The sequence below is a fragment of the Cydia amplana genome, chromosome 20, assembly GCF_948474715.1.
Source record: "Cydia amplana chromosome 20, ilCydAmpl1.1, whole genome shotgun sequence".
In the NCBI taxonomy this organism is placed as follows: Eukaryota; Metazoa; Arthropoda; class Insecta; order Lepidoptera; family Tortricidae; genus Cydia; species Cydia amplana.
Window position 1 is genome coordinate 8,767,119 of NC_086088.1, and position 20,052 is coordinate 8,787,170.

The window sequence follows — 20,052 nt, forward strand, 5'->3', positions numbered from 1 at the left end:
AGTCATTTTTATTTGTCTACTCTCAATTGCTCAAAGGTTGACTGGAAGAGATCCCTTATAGGGATAAGTTCGCCTTTGTACATTGTATCTTAACCTGTCTTATGTAAATACAATAAAGTTACATACATACATATACATACATACAGTCACATGAAAACACTTCCTTGGTCGTCTCCACGACCTTCAAATGTTTTATAAGCAATACAGGCTTAACAGCAATTAAGTTTTTATAACAAACAAATCAAAACAAAAAATGTGAAGGGAACGGGCCTACAGACAAGAGACAAAGCAATTATGCTACCACAAATTAACAGCTATGGCAGAGAGTGCACGCGTCTAAGTACATTAACAATTTAAAAAAAAGTCCGTTCGAAAACGAATAAATATTGTGATTTAAATAGATAAGTGATTATTATAATTGTGTATTTTATGAATACAAGTGATGTTTGATACGTTCAAAGCGCAATTTAGATTAAAATGGCGTCAATATTTAGCAGCATCGTTAGGTAAGTAATTTAAGATTACTAAAAATTAGGTAAATAATTGTACAAGTAAGTAGGTCAAAAACCTTCTGGTATCAAGACAACCTCTGGGATGCTCCGTAGTCCGTACTTACAGCTTAAAGGGTATGAGTGCCCGATTGCTTAAATAACAACATTCTAAACTGCGGTGTTGCGGGTGTCCATGGGCGGCGGTAATCGCTTACCATCAGGTGATCCGTCTGCTCGTTTGCCTCCTATACCTATCATAAAAAAAAACTAAAAAAAACTACGAGTAAGCATGTCTAATTGGGTCAAAATTAATTTTTTTCCGCCAAAAAATGTGACGCAGTGGAGCTTTTTGTACGAGGTGAAATTTAATTTTAAATTTTATTCAAGAGAATTATAATCTAAATGTAGATTATTATAATTAAAATATTAATTTAAATATTAATTTCTAGCTGTAGCTATAGATGGTCAACCAAATCTTGTCAGTAGAAAAAGGCGCGAGATTCAAATTTTCTATGGGACGATATCCCTTCGCACCTACATTTTTCAAATTTGCCGCCTTTTTCTACTGACAAGATCTGCTTGACCAACTTTACGTCTAGAAAGACATGCAATAGCACTCAACTTTTTAAATTTATTTCATAAATAAACACAAATAGAAGCGTGACAGAGTGGTCAGAAACAAGACAACGAAAATAATTTTGACCCAATTGTCTATATTGAGGCTAGATACTATAGTTTGTCAAAGGACTGTCTCATTTTAAACATAGACAAAGAGAATCAATACCTATACTATCTGCCTTACACTAATTAAAATCTCCGCTGTCTGTCCCTGTATCTCAAGATCTGTATAGGCCTAATAGGTAAGTAGGTCGACAGTTGAAATTTTCACATAATTGACCGAGCGAAAACGAAGGTCTCCATTTCAGCACGGGCAAAAATTCTTCGTGCCTATGTTTGGAAGTTCTCGTCTGCGGTCGCATTTTTAAACCGATTCTCGTGAAAGGTAGCAGGTTCAGTAATTATATGCCTAAAGATATATTTTTATAGCTTTAGTGTTCAAGCCATGCTGGGGGTTTGCGAGGTATATAGTTCACAGAGCCACAGTAGTGTATCTATTTTTTTCTCAATTGCCGCTATAACACTAATAGGTACCTAGGTACAAATAAATTTTTACTATACTTTACTTTACCTAATTAAAAAAAAAACTTCAAAATTGAAGAATGCTTGTGCCTATACGCAGTTATCTCGTTAAATCTGGCACAGCCAAAGTTATTTTATACATATGTGCTCTATATCTAGGTACTTATTTGTGGATACTACCTAGATACATATAGATGAAGGTCCAAAAAAGTGTAATAAATAAAAAGTTTGCTTCGAATTAATATTACTTGCATAAGTAAGTAGGTACCTATAGATATTTTTTACCGAGTTTTTATTCAATGTTGTCCACGCAGAGATCAATACCGGTCGGCTTAATAAACTTATTCTTATTAAATAGTTAAGATTTTAAAGCAATATGTTAACCAATTTTACAGATGTAGAGCAAGAAAAGGATTATCTTTATAATAATACTGTACAAAAAGTACCGAGGTTGTCTGAAAGAGAATGACAAATATAGGTGCACCAGGATCTATTGAGGGTGCGCCATGTTGCGGAATTTCACTGGAACTAATTTTTTCATACTACACTGATTTGTCATCCTATACATGAGAATAACAGCGCCCTCTTGACAATTATCATATATTACTGGTCAGGCTATACGAACATTTTCGAGAAGATACGATGGTAAAGGATTTTACGCTACATTTAGGTAATCTATTTCCTAAAGATGCATTATTTGTTAAATTGACCCTTTATCATGGAGTTTCCCAAAATTAATAGGTATCATTATAATATTTTAGGTATGGGAAAGCCCGGTTCTTAATTATAACAAAGACATTTGTGGCGTTCTCAATCAAAAGATACTACATTGTCGCATGCCATAAGGACGCTCTTGACAGGTTATTCGTCTAAAAACACAAGCAAATTTCGTCTTTATGTTAAGCGACAAAGTGGTACCTACCTTTGGATTGAGAACGTCACATTTGTCATCTATCCGGAAACATGCCCTTAATTCTTAATTGGAAATAAATTGAATATATACTCCTAATGTTTAAGTCCAATAGTACGGTGCATAAATAGTATAGCGGATAGAATAACGCATAAATTTATCTATCTGCCATCCTCATAGTTTAACATAATTGGAGTTTAAATACACTTGGAACTTAAATACATTAAAACGCAACGTACTTATCAATGCAATGCTGCCACCCTGATAAACTGCCTAAGAAATAAAAATATACCCATTCTACTTCAAACTGTTTGATCTGCTATACCAACTTTACATTCTACATTCGATTTAAAGTTATTTTCATTATTACACTACCACTTTACTGCAAATCAATTACTTCCGTGTGAACATAGCTTATGTTAATTTAAATAAACCCACAAGTTGTAAGCGAATCAATACAATCATTCGAGCCACGCCACCACCGATCGAGCCACGATCTTATAAATTAGTTCTACATTTCCGACTTTGTTGTGATTGCAGTGATATTGTAATTGCTAACTAATCGTAACCAGTGATGAGTGATCTCCAATAGGGTATTTGACTGTATTTATAATAAATTGTTTTACACTATACATGAAAAAAACCCAGATGATTAATAGAGAAAAGTAGACAGCAGTTATTTTTAGACACAATTTCTATTTTAAACCCCGTATAAAACTATAAAGAGTAGGTGATTTCATTTGACTTTGAGAGAAGAATTGTTTTTTTTTTGTTTATTGAGAATTAGGTATCTATATTTATGATATGAGATCTGTTATGGAACCACAGTTACTTGCGTCAATGTTTCATTTAATAGGTACGTATTAAGTGTGTTCGTCGTTCGTCCTTGTTTCGATTGTATTCGGTAAGTCGTGAGAATAACAGCCCGGCTGCAACTGGTTTGTTTATAAATATTTACAACTATAAAGCCGAGATACAAAAGTAGATTAAACTGAATGTACAGTCAGCATCAATAGAAGGTAACGTATGAAACAATGTGCCAAAAATATCTGCTAGACTGTCACCCCTTGATTACTTTTGATTTTATTTAAATAACAATATGTATTTTTTACCCAACTTCGGAGGAACCAAAAGGTGGGTTGATATTACCTACTTAATATCAGCCTCCATTCGTTTATCTGTTCGTCGGTTTGTAATCGAAACACAAAATTAGGCAAGTGAAATCTGACTTTCCGAGATTGTACCTATTTGAACATATGCAATCGAAGCATAGGTATATATCGCAATAGTGCATATTAGGAACATGTTGCATTAATCTCGTGACTATACAGCTGATAGAAATCTAGTACAACAATTAACATATCTCAATTAAGTCTTGCTTGAATAATTTATTTGCACTTTATAGCAACATTTATGTTTATAATACAATAGCTTGTTAGTACTCAGATGGTAAGTAATTGCTGTAACATTGATTACAAGATTTACCAGCGTGAAATCGTAATACTTTTCCGTTGTACGAGTACATGTGTATAAATGAGGTTATTAAACACATAGATTATAAATGGTTCCAACTGTAGGAAACCCGGAAATTGGTCTGTAGTCTGTGAGTTTTATTTGTATATAAAATAAGGTCCATATCAATGCGTTAAATCTCAAAAAATGGACTAAATAGACAAGCAACTTAAGACTATCTAAATAAATATACTGGGTCAAACAAATCTTGAAAGTAAATAGGAACAAAAAAAAACTATACTCATCCTTTTCTTTTTGGGTGCTAGTACTAGTGTAAAACAAAGATAGTATGATTCTCTCTGTCTATGTTTGAAATCAAACAGACCTTTGACACACTATAGTCTATCTATTATCACGGAGTATTGTAATGGCACCTGGCTTTTTGTGTACATAGACTACCTATTCCGTGACCATAGACATTCCGTCACTTTTTAAAATTTAAATGTATTTCCCAATAGCAAGCTACGGCAGCCTGTGCACGGGGATGTCCATGGGCTGGACGTCCCCCGTGATGCCTCTCCTGAGCGGTCCCAACAGTCCCCTGCAAGAAGCGCCTTCTCACCAGGAAGAGTCCTGGATCGGATCGCTCCTGGTGCTGGGCGGTCTCTTCGGTGAGTCTTAAACTAAGGCCAACTGAGGAATCGCTGAAATATCGAAACGAACCCCTGGTTCCTAGCAGGGATGTTGCGAATATCCGCATCCGCATCCGCAACCGCGGAACTTCCGCATTATTTTCAACATCCGCATCTGCATCCGCATCCGTATAAAATCGATGCGGATTTAATGCGGATGCGGATGTGGAACAGGTCGGTACAGAAACGTTAAGACATCGGCGTAAGTGCTAGACTGCTAGGTAATTTAGTCACTAGCCAAAAAAACCTATTAGAAATTAGCAGTCAAGCGTGAGTGGGACTTAATGTAGGGAACCCTTGGAACGCGAGTCCGACTCGCACTTGGCCGGTTTTTGAAATAAAATTACTAAAATGTAATATTTGACGTTTTTTATGTACCTATCTTGACATCTGCATCCGCATCCGCATCCGCATCCGCGGATGTCAAAAAATCGGCATCCGCAACATCCCTGGTTCCTAGCCATCCATCGCTTGCGCTTTGCCATCGAATCGCTTTGTGTCTCTCTATCACTCTTCCATATTAGTGCGACAGTGACAGTTGCGTTTCGATCGCTACGGAGCGTAAGCGATTGGCACGTTGGCTACGCGGCCTGTACAGTAAACAGTATTTACCTTCGATACCCTCACGTCATATATCCGCTTCCTCACAACCCAAAGATTAGCGTCTGACATTTCTTACAGCTTTTCCAGATGGGCTTTAAAAGAGCCAAACCTTTAAATACCAAGAATTGGCCCAGCAGTTAGCTACGAAAGCAACCGCTATCTGCCTCTACCTTCCACCCAAAGAAGAACGAAAGACGACCTTCCACTTCCAACTCTAGTTCTTACTCCGGTGTCCTCGCAATATTTTCCTTCACCGAAGAGTTTCAGAGAATTCGTACAAACCAGCGTTCGAAACTACGACGTCCAGTTTAAAAGTGCGGATTGACGCACGAATTCAACTTTATTTCTGGATATAAGTATAACTTCCTTTACGCTTCCCCAGGTCCCCTCATCACGGTCCCCCTGTCCAAGCACGTCGGTCGCCGGTGGATCATCATCGCCACTAATCTACCACTCCTCCTCGGTTGGCTGTTAGCTGGTGTGGCCACCACGTTACCAACGTTGTACGTCGCGCGGCTGATGTGGGGATGCGCTACAGGGATGATGTTCGCCACTATACCGCTCTATATTGGCGAGATTGCTGAGGTACGCTATCAATTCTGTTTAATATGGCCTCCAAAGTCAATCCCGCACATTTAAGATCAGCTGCAAATCAATTAAAACCCTTCGTTTTAACTGCAACTGCCTATATGACCTCCAAAACCACGCCTCCACACTTAAAAGACCAACTGCAATAAGAAGAAAAGGTCCCATCATGATGAGATAAAATTTCTAAAAAGTCCTACACCTATAGTTGTTGTAGAATATGTACATACCTTGTATGAATCTTATATTTGTTTCCAGGACGCAAACCGTGGCGCACTCAGCGCGCTATTCCTCCTCTTCATCAACGTTGGCTTCCTGTTAGCGTACGCCATTGGTCCGTTCGCATCCTACTGGGGCCTCACCGCTGCTGGCGGGATCTTGTCTCTATTCTATGTGCCCTTTACCTGGTTCATACCCGAGACGCCGTTCTATCTGGTCTGGAAAGGTAAGATTCTATTACTACGCTTTTTCCACTCTCTGACTCGGTCTTTCTCTGTATCAAATTCTTCTTCTCTGAGCGTACGCCATTGGTCCGTTCACATCTTATTGAGGATTCACCGCTGCTGGTGGAATCTGGTCTTTATTCTATGTGCCCTTTACCTGGTTCATACCCGAGACGCCGTTCTATCTGGTCTGGAAAGGTAAGATTCTATTACTACGCTTTTTCCACTCTCTGACTCGGTCTTTCTCTGTATCAAATTCTTCTTCTCTGAGCGTACGCCATTGGTCCGTTCACATCTTATTGAGGATTCACCGCTGCTGGTGGAATCTGGTCTTTATTCTATGTGCCCTTTACCTGGTTCATACCCGAGACGCCGTTCTATCTGGTCTGGAAAGGTATGATTCTATTACTAGCTTTTCCCACTCTCTGACTCGGTCTTTCTCTGTATCAAATTCTTCTTCTCTGAGCGTACGCCATTGGTCCGTTCACATCTTATTGAGGATTCACTGCTGCTGGTGGAATCTGGTCTTTATTCTATGTGCCCTTTACCTGGTTCATACCTGAGACGCCGTTCTATCTGGTCTGGAAAGGTATGATTCTATTACTAGCTTTTCCCACTCTCTGACTCGGTCTTTCTCTGTATCAAATTCTTCTTCTCTGAGCGTACGCCATTGGTCCGTTCACATCTTATTGAGGATTCACTGCTGCTGGTGGAATCTGGTCTTTATTCTATGTGCCCTTTACCTGGTTCATACCTGAGACGCCGTTTTATCTGATCTGGAAAGGTGAGATTCACTTGCTTAATGCTTACGGTAGGTACTTAAGGTTAATGTGAGGAAGATCGACTATTAGGAAAGACCGACTACAAGCTTTTTCGTCGCTTTTAACTCTCGGGTTTGTAGGTACACATACTCCACTTACAGAAGGTCGGCAGAGCAGCAGCACAGCTCTTTCTTTCTGAGTGTGCCTGAGCGACATACGTATATATATATATATATATATATATATATATATATATATATATATATATAGAATATATTCCCTATCTTCTTCCCTGCAATAAATTTTATATGCGCTCTTCTTCTCCACGTTGATTTTACAAAAAAAAAGCAGTTCTTGTTTTTATTACTATAGGTACCCGTTTAGAGAACTCGCGGCGTATTTCTTTCCTTTATTACAACGAAGTGCAATGCAAGTCACAAGTCACAATAATCAGAATCATTATTTATGCAAAATGTCTCAGCATTTGACTAAGATAAGCAATATATTTAAACAAATTCTAATATACTGTAACCAATCTGCCATGAGCCAATTCACTCTTAATTTACAAGTCATTCATCAAATCATGTAAACATTAATCACAACACTTAAACTCTTATCCCACCTCCATAAGAGCTATTTTAATCTGTCAACTATTTCGTTAATCGTGCCTTAAGGTAAACTGGTGGAGCGTGACGATGAATTGATTTGTGAATGACTGACGATTTCTGCGCATGCCGATGCATAGGCTATTTGACCTTGGAGAATACCGAGGTCATGTAGTTTTGCGTTCTCATGCATCTAACCTCCTGATGACCGAGGTTATATACTCGTAGTAGATAAGCCCCCATTTCAATTTTGACTCTTTGTCTGACAGAGTTAATTTTATACTGTAAAATTTTGACACCAAATCGTCACAAGACTAAACACGGTTTTTATACTATGATTTTTATTCTTATTTAATGGTGCTGCTACCCACTGCTGAGCAAAGGCCTCCTCTTGTTTCCTCCACTCGACTCTGTTGTTTGTACTCTTTCATCAATCCGGAATCCGGTTAGAATGCGTCCAAGTCGTCCCGCCATCACAGAATAAGTAATAGTATTCCGCCATCTCCTTTTCGGTTGGCCTAATACACCATCGTTCGTGGGTCCCACTGGGTAACCATTTTGGCCCACCTTTCCTGCATGCGGCATGCGGCAGACATTGTCCATGACATGTTCTTATAATCCCAATGTATAATCGAGATACTAAAATGGCAGTTCTTTCAGTCAGACAATTTTTATGAATAGATGACGCTATACTCGAATTTCTAATAACCTCTCTGATGGCTTATACGTAGCGCAGACTTTTTATTTTACTACCTAAAGTACGCCCTTTCTTTCTTTTATCTTTCTGTTGTCGTCTAAATAATCCTTGTTTCAGGCCACATAGAAGAAGCCTCAAAGGTGCTCCAAAGCTTACGAGGAACATCAAAAGATGCAGTACAAGCAGAGTTGGACGGACTGCAGGCCTTGGTGGCGCGGGAGTTCAAGGATGAACCCAGGATTAAGGACTTATGGGCTACCAGAGGCAACGTCAAGGCATTAGGTTAGTATTGCTACTAAGTGTAGCAAGTAAGAGAGAATAAAAAATAATAATAATAATAGGGGACATCTTACACATATCAACCTAGCCCCAAACTAAGCAAAGCTTGCACAATGGGTGCTAGGCGACGATATACATACTTATATAGATAAATATTGGTAGGTTGTTTTGAAGATGTTTTAGATGCATTTTTGCTAGAATTTTCTAGCTGTAAAGTAGTAATAGTAAGATATAAAACCCACCATTTATTTTATTTTACCTGACACTGCTATCAAAATCGTTGCAGTGTTGTCATGGTCTAACTCTATGGGCACCTACTCTTGTAATTAATTAATTTTATTTGTGCCTACACCGTTTTGTATATATTTTGTGATGTCCAGGTATCTGCGTGTTCCTAGCCATGTTGCTGCAACTGTCCGGGATCGACGTGTTGCTGTTCTACATGGAGGAGCTGCTGAAGAAAGTCGGGACCAAGATGTCTGCTGCCAACGGGACCATTCTCATGGGCTGTGTCCAGGTTTGTGGGACTATACGGTGAATTTTCTGTCCAATCTAGAGAAATCGTATTAAAGATATACCCAGATAAGAGTTGGTAAGTTAATCTAGCTGCTGAAGAAAGTTGGGACCAAGATGTCGGCCGCCAACGGGACCATTCTCATGGGCTGTGTCCAGGTTTGTGGGACTATACGGTGAATTTTCTGTCCAATCTAGAGAAATCGTATTAAAGATATACCCAGATAAGAGTTGGTAAGTTAATCTAGCTGCTGAAGAAAGTTGGGACCAAGATGTCGGCCGCCAACGGGACCATTCTCATGGGCTGTGTCCAGGTTTGTGGGACTATACGGTGAATTTTCTGTCCAATCTAGAGAAATCGTATTAAAGATATACCCAGATAAGAGTTGGTAAGTTAATCTAGCTGCTGAAGAAAGTTGGGACCAAGATGTCGGCCGCCAACGGGACCATTCTCATGGGCTGTGTCCAGGTTTGTGGGACTATACGGTGAATTTTCTGTCTAAAAGAGAAATCGTACTAAAGATATACCCAGATAAGAGTTGGTAAGTTAATCTAGCTGCTGAAGAAAGTCGGTACCAAGATGTCGGCCGCCAACGGGACCATTCTCATGGGCTGTGTCCAGGTTTGTGGGACTATACAGTGAATTTTCTGTCCAATCCAGAGAAATCGTACTAAAGATATACCCAGATAAGAGTTGGTAAGTTAATCTAGCTGCTGAAGAAAGTTGGGACCAAGATGTACCGTCGGCCGCCAACGGGACCATTCTCATGGACTGTGTCCAGGTTTGTCGGACCATTGACGGAATAACTTTACATCCTTGTTACCTAAGCAACTTGTACTAAAAATATACCTACCTAGATACAAAATACCTAATCGATCAAGGTTCTGAAAAACCGGGATCATACACATGAGTGTTGCTCAGGTTTGTGAGCACTGACGGTTAAAAGATGGGGTATCGTCTAGACAAGTTGTGTTAAATACCTATATAGGTACTGGATATAGATAGGGACCAAGATGATCGGCCGCAAACAGGACTATAGGTACTCAATACTTCTCTGTTTTTACTAGATTTTACTTAATAAATACCTTAGGTACCTACCTATCATCATTACCTACAAGTGACAGAGTCCTCCCATATCGAATTAATTATTTTCTCAGGTCATAACAAGCTGCATCACTCCACTGGTGGTGGACAGGCTCGGAAGGAAGTTCCTGATGTGGACCACTTCGCTCGGACTTACCATTTTCTTAGTAAGTTATTCCTACTACTAAGCACAGGCCTGGGCGGCCCGGAGGGTCTACCGCGAAAATCGAAAATCATAATTTCGTTATCTGCCTTATCGATCGAATATGCAAGAGTGGTATTAAAGAGGCAGATAACGGAATATTTATTTTCAATTTTCGCAGTAGACCCTTTTAATCTAAAATCCAGCGGTACTAAGATGTTCGCGGTTTTATCATTTTGCAACGTGGTTGTCACTTTCTAACCAAAATATAACATTGTAAAACCAAATCTTAATCACGTAATACCGTAGCGCCATCTATGAAAAAAGTAAGGAACGAATTCTGCGGGAACGCAATATAATATCGATCACGCTAGATGGCACGGAACTCATTCTCCAAAAATTTATAAGGTTTAGGAACTAGGTCAAAAACCAAAACGCAGTCATAAGATATTAGCCCATTTATTAAATAACGTTATCATATAGTTCACTATAAAATTCATTAAAGTTCGGTTGCCTTTTACAAATAAATTCGTCCGTGACACAAACAGGGCGTCGCCCATCATATTTATCACTATTGTAGGATATTCCGTACTTCTTAACTTCTACCAAAATATCGTTGAGACACGCACATTGCCACGGGTTGTTGTGAAAGAATAAATGCGATAAATTAACTCCAGAGTTTCTCAATTCTAGGTTAAAATTGTCTTGTAAATAGGTGAAGCGATTATTAGATAGGTTCAGTCTTTTTAACTTTGTACCGCGGAATGCGTTAACTGGAATGTATTCTATAAGATTATTTGATAAATCAATGTTGTTCAAATGACGCATATTTTGGAACAGGGTCTCTGGAATGTTTTTCATTTTGTTGTGGCTTAAAAATATCAGTTGTACTCTCTTCAATGGTTTGAAAACGTCTTGGTGCACTTCCGTTATATAATTTGCAACTAGATTTAATTTCTCCAAGTTCTCTAAATACGTGAAGATTCTAGGCTCATCAAGTATAGTAATCTCGTTCGTTGATAGTATGAGATGTGTCATCGTTCGTAAATTTGATTTGGTAGCGAAATTAGGGACCTCCGATAAAGAGCACCGATCTAAATTGAGAAAATCGATAGCTTCAAAAGCCGCCAGCATATTCCCTGGAGTACCACTCATATCATTCCTTGAAAAATCCATGAATTTGATCTGCGGAGATTGGTCGAAAATATATGGATTTAAGCTCCTTCCTTTAATTTTGTTGCTTGATAAATCTACATGTCTCAGCTTGTGTAAAGGATCAAAAATGCCAAGCTCAAGGTTTTCCAATCTATTCCCTTTCAAATCAAGCACTTCCAAATTAGGTTTTTCATCGAACAATCCCAAAGGGAACTCTGTCAATCTGTTATGCGAGAGATTTAAGAAAACTGTTTTCTTGAATCCATCTAGAACGCCAAGTTCCAATCGGGATATCTTGTTCACGCTGAGGTCGAGATACTCCAAAGCGGGTAGTTGGTGGAAGGACCCCAGTTCGACGCCAGTGATCCTGCAGTTACGAAGGGTGATGCCAGTAGTTTTGCTGTTTTCTGAGACCAGGCCCCGTTTGAGGACATAGTCCGAGTTGTCAGTGGAGCAGACCACGTCGGTGCCTCGGTGGGTGCACGTGAGGTCAGCTTTGACCGCCATTGTTGCTAGTAGGATGATCCACGCTTTGGAAGCCATTTCTGCAATGTTAACGAATGTTATAAATATAGGGGATCATAAGTTTTTACTTGAGCATAGACTGCATAGACCTGATACAGCCAGCTTAATGTGCGGGTAGTTCTAGCTGAGAAAATACATCCGTCTCTCTTTTTCTTCCTTTTAGCACAGATTTGCGCGACATTTTCGAAAATTGTGTAGGTATAATAATGTGAATGTTGTGTGTAAAATAAATATCGACATTATATTTTATGATAGGTAGATAATTAGGTATATATAAGTACCTGCGTAGTTCTATCACCATTATTCACCGTAATGTCAATATTTATAAAATAAATATCCACATTATATTTTATGATAGGTAGATATACATATTATGTAGTATTATGTAGACCAGGTAGTTCTACCACATAATGTCGATATTTATAGTAGGCCATAAATAAATAGATCATAAGGCAAGGTACACCAAAATTATCTCATTTATCTCACATAGGTACTTTATAAGTATGTCATTGTAACACTCTATTCGTACATGTAACGACTACAACGTATGTACGTTTTTAGTTTTTACCGCACCTCCACTCAAAACAAAGCTTTATATAAAACTGTCTAGATAATGAATAAAATTACTCCCTTCCTAGAATATTATTATTGTTAAAAGGAATAATTGTAAATATCACTTACCCAACATCGAATTAACACGCATTATTAAGCACTAATTCGTAAACAAATTGCTCACAAGGCTAAATAACTTATCAAATGAGGAAAACCGGCCATTGGTCCAATCTCCTTCCAACGTTTATTAATAATATAGACGACCGATGGAGCCGGTTTCTAGAGAAGTAATAGGTCGTACAACCATGTTATACTCGTACGATGGCCTTTCTAGCTACATTTTATATTAATTCCTGCTAAAAGAGAGATACCATGAACTAAAAGTAAATTGCTATTCGTGATAGTCCAGGCGCATAGTAGGTAGCTATTAGAATCAGGGATGTTGCGAATATCCGCATCTGCAACCGCATTATTTTCAACATCCGCATTTGCATCCGCATCCGCATAAAATCGATGCAGAGTTTAATGCGGATGCGGATGTGGAACAGGTCGGTACAGGAACGTCTTAGCAATCTAAGCATCGGCGTGCTAGACTGCTAGGTAATCTAGTCATTAGCCAAAAAAATCTATTAGAAATGAGTAATCAAGCGTGAGTGGGACTTAATGTACGGAACCCTTGGAACGCGAGTCCGACTCGCACTTGGCCGGTTTTTTGAAATAAAAATTACTAAAATATAATATTTGACGTTTCTTATGTAGAGTCAGACCAAGAAAAGTCTGCAGCGGATTTGATAGCCCACGTAGTGCAAGTGTTATTTAAAACGTCAAACTTCTATGAAATTATGACGTATAAATAACACTTGCACTGCGTGGGCTATCAAATCCGCTGCAGACTTTTATTGGTCCGACTCTACCTATCTTGACATCCGCATCCGCATCCGCAACCGCGGATGTGAGCCTTTAAACATCCGCATCCGCAGCCGCGTCCGCGGATGTCAAAAAAATCGGCATCCGCAACATCCCTGATTAGAATCACAAGCTCTTTAAACAAATTACTCAATAATTTTATTCATTTGCAATTATTCATCTGGCCGTAGCATCTTCCTTGCGTTATCCCGGCTTTTTGCCACGGCTCATGGGAGCCTGGGGTCCGCTTGGCAACTAATCCCAAGAATTGGCGTAGGCACTAGTTTTACGAAAGCGACTGCAATCTGACCTTTCAACCCAGAAGGTAAACTAGGCCTTATTAGGATTAGTCCGGTTTCGTCACGATGTTTTCCTTCACCGAAAAGCGACTGGCAAATATCAAATGATATTTCGCACATGAGTTCCGGAAAGCTCATTTGGTACGAGCCGGGGTTTGAACCCGTGACCTCCGGATTGAAAGTCGCACGCTCTTACCCACTGTCAGGCGTGTCTCACTCCGCGATTTCGTCGCATTGCTACAGGTAGCTAAAAGTACATCCGTTCGGCCCCAATTTTGGGGAAAGCCATAAGCCGCGCGTGGCGCTGTCACCACCAAGCGGCCATATCTGTGCTGATTGTAACAGACGCGTTTTGTTAGAAAGTGAGTCTTCTGTACTTAGTACTATTATTTATTCTGTGCCACTGTTCCGTGCTCTTAGGCCAAGCGCGCACCACGATTTTAAATCGTGCGACGCGATTTTAAAATCGCGCTGTAATACCTACATATTTTCTTGTCGCATGTGCGCGCACTGGCATATAAACACATACGTTGCATTTCTGCGACAAAATAATCGCGCGACAAAAAATCGTGGTGCGTTCTTGGCCTTACTGCTAGGCCACGAGCGCTTCATTCATCTGGCCGTAGCATTATTTCTTATGTCAATATTTTTTTCACCAGTGCCTGATCGGAGTGTACGCCGTGCTGGACTTGCACTTCAAGGTGGACGTCACCTCGTTCGCCGCGGTACCACTCGTCTGCCTCGTCTTCTACATGATTCTATTCACACTGGGTACATTGTCATTGACTTTATAGAAATAGAAGTCGTTTATTCGTGGCAAAAAACAGATAAAAAGAGGAACAAGAAACAAACTTACACATAAATTAGCCACGAAATGGTCCCGACTCAGCATGGTGTTAGCCTGGATGAGCCAACGCTGGTCTTCCGTCGAGACCATAAATCAGTAACTTATCCATTGCATCGACCGAAGTCTGAAATCAATTAATTTTATTTATTGTTTATGATCTTCATGCGCCAGCCATTCGTGTTCGTGGCCAAAATGTAGGTATATTGTACCCCTAGTGTACATTTCATACGATAGCGTGACGTGACGTATGCGTTAAGTAACCATTTTTGAGTAACCAAAACGTCCCGCTTGGCGCGCTGATCAAAATCCCATACAAAAATAGACATAACGCAAACGGTCGTCACGCTATCGAATGAAATTTACACTAGAGGTTCTGTTTCTATTTGGAAGCCGTACTACCTATGTACATACATACATACATATAATCACGCCTATTTCCCGGGGGGGTAGGCAGAGACCACGGATTTCCCTTGTTACGATCCTGACTATTCCTGACATACCTCTTTCGCTTCCGTTACTTTCATAACATTCCTCATACACGCTCGCAGGTTTAGGCCTGCTCTTGAACTGGCCTTTCTTCAGGAATTCCCTGATCTGATCGGAGAAAGTCCGCCGAGGTCTGCCCCTTCCAACTCCCTCTTCTACTACCTACCTAGGTGATTTTAAAAACCGGCCAAGTGCGAGTCGGACTCGCGCACGGAGGGTTCCGCACCATCAACAAAAAATAGAGCAAAACAAGCAAAAAAACGGTCACCCATCCAAGTACTGACCCCGCCCGACGTTGCTTAACTTCGGTCAAAAATCACGTTTGTTGTATGAGAGCCCCACTTAAATCTTTATTTTATTCTGTTTTTAGTATTTGTTGTTATAGCGGCAATAGAAATACATCATCTGTGAAAATTTCAACTGTCTAGCTATCACGGTTCGTGAGATACAGCCTGGTGACAGACGGACGGACGGACGGACGGACGGACAGCGGAGTCTTAGTAATAGGATCCCGTTTTTACCCTTTGGGTACGGAACCCTAGTAAATGTCTGCTTGCAGGTGTGGGTCCAGTGCCATGGATCCTAGTAGCGGAGATGTTCCCGGTGCGGACCAAGTGTCTCGCCAGCGGGATCGCTTCCTTCATGTGCTGGCTCGCCGGATTCGTTTGGACCAGGTATTCAAGTAAAAAAAAGCGGCCAAGTGCGAGTCGGACTCGCCCATGAAGGGTTCCGTATTTAGGCGATTTATGACGTATTAAAAAAAACTACTTACTAGATCTCGTTCAAACCAATTTTCGGTGGAAGTTTACATGGTAATGTACATCATATATTTTTTTTAGTTTTATCATTCTCTTATTTTAGAAGTTACAGGGGGGGGGACACACATTTTACCAGTTTGGAAGTGTCTCTCGCGCAAACTATTCAGTTTAGAAAAAAATGATATTAGAAACCTCAATATCATTTTTGAAGACCTATCCATAGATACCCCACACGTATGGGTTTGATGAAAAAAAATTTTGAGTTTCAGTTCGAAGTATGGGGAACCCCAAAAATTTATTGTTTTTTTTCTATTTTTGTGTGAAAATCTTAATGCGGTTCACAGAATACATCTACTTACCAAGTTTCAACAGTATAGTTCTTATAGTTTCGGAGAAAAGTGGCTGTGACATACGCACGGACAGACAGACGGACAGACGGACAGACGGACAGATAGACAGACAGACAGACATGACGAATCTATAAGGGTTCCGTTTTTTGCCATTTGGCTACGGAACCCTAATAATAGTAGGTGGGCCATATTTTTATTTAAAGTTGGCCCCTAGGACACTTTTTTTTTAATTTGTGAATTTATATGTTATTTCTACTCAGAATCACGAGCTCTTTTTATCCTAATAGGAGAAAAAAAGTGTCTCAAGGTTTTTTTCCCATTCCGTTACCATTATTTAATTTTCATAGACTTTGTATGGCGGTTTCGGAATGGAAAGATCGAAAAATGTATGGAAATCTTGGGACTCTGTTTTTCTCCTATTAGGTCAAAAGAGCTCATGATTCTGAGTAGAAATAACATAAAAAATACTGTACTGGCCCCATTCATGCTCTATTCTTATTATCCCGTAAGGGCTGATTTAGACGGCGCGCGAACTCGCATGCGATTTTAGTTACATTGCGGCCTGTTGGTTAAGCTTTGGATTCCTCCGAAAACGGTGCCGTCATATGACGGCCGTCATATAGCGGCAGCAAAAGACGGCCGTCTTTACGGTGGCGACATGTGGAAAGTACCACGGCGTCATAACACACCGTCATCCACCAAGATCAAAGCGGCAAATTTGAAAAATGTAGGCGCGATGGGATAACGTCCCATAGAAAATTTGAATTTCGCGCCTTTTCCTACTGACAAGATTTGCTTGATCATCTATAATTTACTTGGAGGATGAAATATCATCAGAAGAGGAAAATAATCGTAGTACGGAATCACTTATTCAAATCTCGTGTCATTTATTCCAAAATGGCGTCACCGCTATCTAATAAAACGTTCACGAAACTATCGTCACCGTCATGACGGCCGTCATCTTACGTTACGTTGGAAATCAACGTAACGTAACGCCGTCTAGGAAACCGCGCCATCTTGTTTACATAGACAACGTTCTAGTGACGTCAGTCAACGCTATATAGCGGCCGTAATATGACGGCACCGTTTTCGGAGGAATCCAAAGCTTTACGTCCAATTCAACCGACCGATCAAAACCCGCAACGTAATGTAACTCGCATGCGAGTTCTCGCATCGTCTAAATGAGCCCTAAGGCTAGTCCTGAGATATATGGGGCATTATCTATGAAAAGGGACCTTATTGTCGATGGCGCTTACGCCGCACAGCGTCGCGCGGCATTGTATTTATATCGGAGCATCGTTAATAATGGCGTAACTGCCATCGACAATAAGGTCCCTTTTCATAGATAACGTCACATATGAAATGAATGAAATCGTTTATTTCAGGCAACTAGTGGCCCATACATAAATACCTTAAAACTAGCATACATATTATAAAAATATAACTAAACACTAAAAAACACATTATGATTGCGATGCATTACGCAACCCCGCAGTGTCAGGGAACCGGCCGCGGAACCGCCGAAACTTGACACCCTTCGGCCAAAACTCCTCCTTGCTGAAGGTCGCTATATGTTCAGTCGGAACGGTCACCACAAACGAATTAAAATTCGCATTGTGTCGAGATTCCAACTTCGCGACCCTCAGGATGAATCCGGTTTTTGCTTTCACATACTTTACGATATCATCGACCTTCGTAAGGTAGTGTAGACGGGACACATACAGCAGCGTCGAGGGTGTTGCATATATATATGTCACTGCGTAATGTACTAATTGTATGATCTACCAGGTTCTTCCGCGAAGTAGAAGCATCGTACGGTATCTACACGGCGTTCTGGATCCTAGCCGTGTGCTGCGGCTTCGGGTTCATATTCTCCGCGGCCTTCCTGCCAGAAACCAAGGGTAAAACCTTCGATGAGATACAGGCGATGCTTAACAAGTAAGGCCGGATAAGATCTTGGTACTAACGTTTAAGTAGCTAAGCGGGTGAGATGTTCATACTCTCCGCGGCCTTCCTGCCTGAGACCAAGGGCAAGACCTTCGATGAGATACAGGCGATGCTTAACAAGTAAGGCCGGATAAGATCTTGGTACTAACGTTTAAGTAGATAAGCGGGTGAGATGTTAATATTCTCCGCGGCTTTCCTGCCAGAGACCAAGGGCAAAACCTTCGATGAGATACAGGCGATGCTTAACAAGTAAGGCCGGATAAGATCTTGGTACTAACGTTTAAGTAGATAAGCGGGTGAGGTGTTCATATTCTCCGCGACCTTCCTGCAATCCTGCCTGAGACCAAGGGCAAGACCTTCGATGAGATACAGGCCATGCTCAACAAGTAAGGCCGGATAAGATCTTGGTACTAACGTTTAAGTAGCTAAGCGGGTGAGATGTTCATACTCTCCGCGGCCTTCCTGCCTGAGACCAAGGGCAAGACCTTCGATGAGATACAGGCGATGCTTAACAAGTAAGGCCGGATAAGATCTTGGTACTAACGTTTAAGTAGCTAAGCGGGTGAGGTGTTCATATTCTCCGCGGCCTTCCTGCCTGAGACCAAGGGCAAGACCTTCGATGAGATACAGGCGATGCTCAACAAGTAAGTCTGTAAATGTTGTACTGACTTGAGAAAGAGCCCTTCATACAGAATACATTTTGAATATAAACACTGTGTTCTGAGAATAAGTAGGTACAAACGGATTGCATAGACTGCGGACTTGTACTGAAATTCGGCCTTGTGTCAGCGTAGTTCCAATACAGAATGCTGCTGGGATTTGTCCGTAGAAAAGTGTAATACGGGACTTTCCTTGATTTAACCCTTAAATACATGATTTTTTCTTTTTGCCCGAAATTAATATATGTATCACATAATTGTTTGCCGTTTCTAGGAAAAATAGTAAAAAAAATGATATCATCGATTTTCACTGCGAAATCAGTGTTAAAAGTTGCATAGTCTAAATCATATTTTTGGAAATATAAAGCTATTAGTAAGGGGTATAGGAAAAATCTTAACTGCCAACAGAAAGGTACACTATTTGTGATGTTTCTATGATAAAGTTTGTAAATATAAAATAATTACAAACCCCGAAAAATCTGCCCAAAATCACATTCTAAAAATCATCAGCTTCCAGGTTTTTCCAAGTTTTCCGACATTTTGTCTATAAACAAATGTATTTTTTATAAATTAAAATACTGCGTAAATTTATGTAATAATTCGGAAAATTTATTAGTTTTACTGTTGAAATAATATACAAGAACAAATAGAATTTGTTTAATAATGCATAACATTTGATGTTTATGTTGTGTGTATAAATGCATCACTATGCATTTAAGGGTTAATTAGTAATTACAGTTGGCATTATTTTTCGCGAAATTGCAGGTTTTGACAGTGCTTACTATTTTTCAGATCTAACAAAGAGGAGGAGCCCAAACCAGTTGATGTCTAGAAAATCTAGAAATAAATAGAATTATGAGGATTATTTTCATAGGTTTTGTTGATATCGAATACCGACTGCCATTTGTTATATCTAAAACAAGCTAACAATTATAAATCTTTGGAAGCATGAAGATTACTTTGACATAAAACTTAAAAAATGTTTTTGGCGATACAAGTATAATTAATTAATTAACTCACAACTATAATTTATGTTCTTGGCGTTGAAAGGGTATCAAGGGTAGGTATGCCCTTATGTAAATTTAGTCATTAAATTAGGAAAATCATACATAAACGCACTAGTTTGATAGCCTAAGCCCAATAGTTGACAATGAATATTTTTATGAATAGC

The 20,052-nt window shown here is 39.8% G+C and overlaps 3 protein-coding genes across 3 annotated transcripts in view; 2 read left to right on the forward strand and 1 right to left on the reverse strand.

Moving 5' to 3' along the window:
• Window positions 1-20,052, forward strand: part of LOC134657447 (uncharacterized) — a 264,724-nt gene that overhangs the window by 208,233 nt on the left and 36,439 nt on the right. The gene's annotated exons all lie outside the window — the stretch shown is intronic.
• Window positions 402-19,857, forward strand: LOC134657466 (facilitated trehalose transporter Tret1-like). The gene is made up of 11 exons (XM_063513030.1): window positions 402-506; window positions 4,512-4,664; window positions 5,671-5,873; window positions 6,132-6,318; window positions 8,497-8,661; window positions 9,039-9,175; window positions 10,330-10,422; window positions 14,494-14,605; window positions 15,727-15,841; window positions 18,064-18,213; window positions 19,674-19,857. The coding sequence occupies exons 1-11, from the start codon at window positions 443-445 to the stop codon at window positions 19,711-19,713; spliced, it is 1,419 nt and encodes a 472-aa protein (XP_063369100.1). The 5' UTR covers window positions 402-442; the 3' UTR covers window positions 19,714-19,857.
• On the reverse strand, window positions 10,852-12,855 carry LOC134657477 (carboxypeptidase N subunit 2-like). The gene is made up of 2 exons (XM_063513045.1): window positions 12,759-12,855; window positions 10,852-12,097 (listed from the first exon to the last, which is right to left on the reverse strand). Exons 1-2 carry the CDS (start codon window positions 12,778-12,780, stop codon window positions 10,860-10,862), a joined length of 1,260 nt encoding a protein of 419 aa, XP_063369115.1. The 5' UTR covers window positions 12,781-12,855; the 3' UTR covers window positions 10,852-10,859.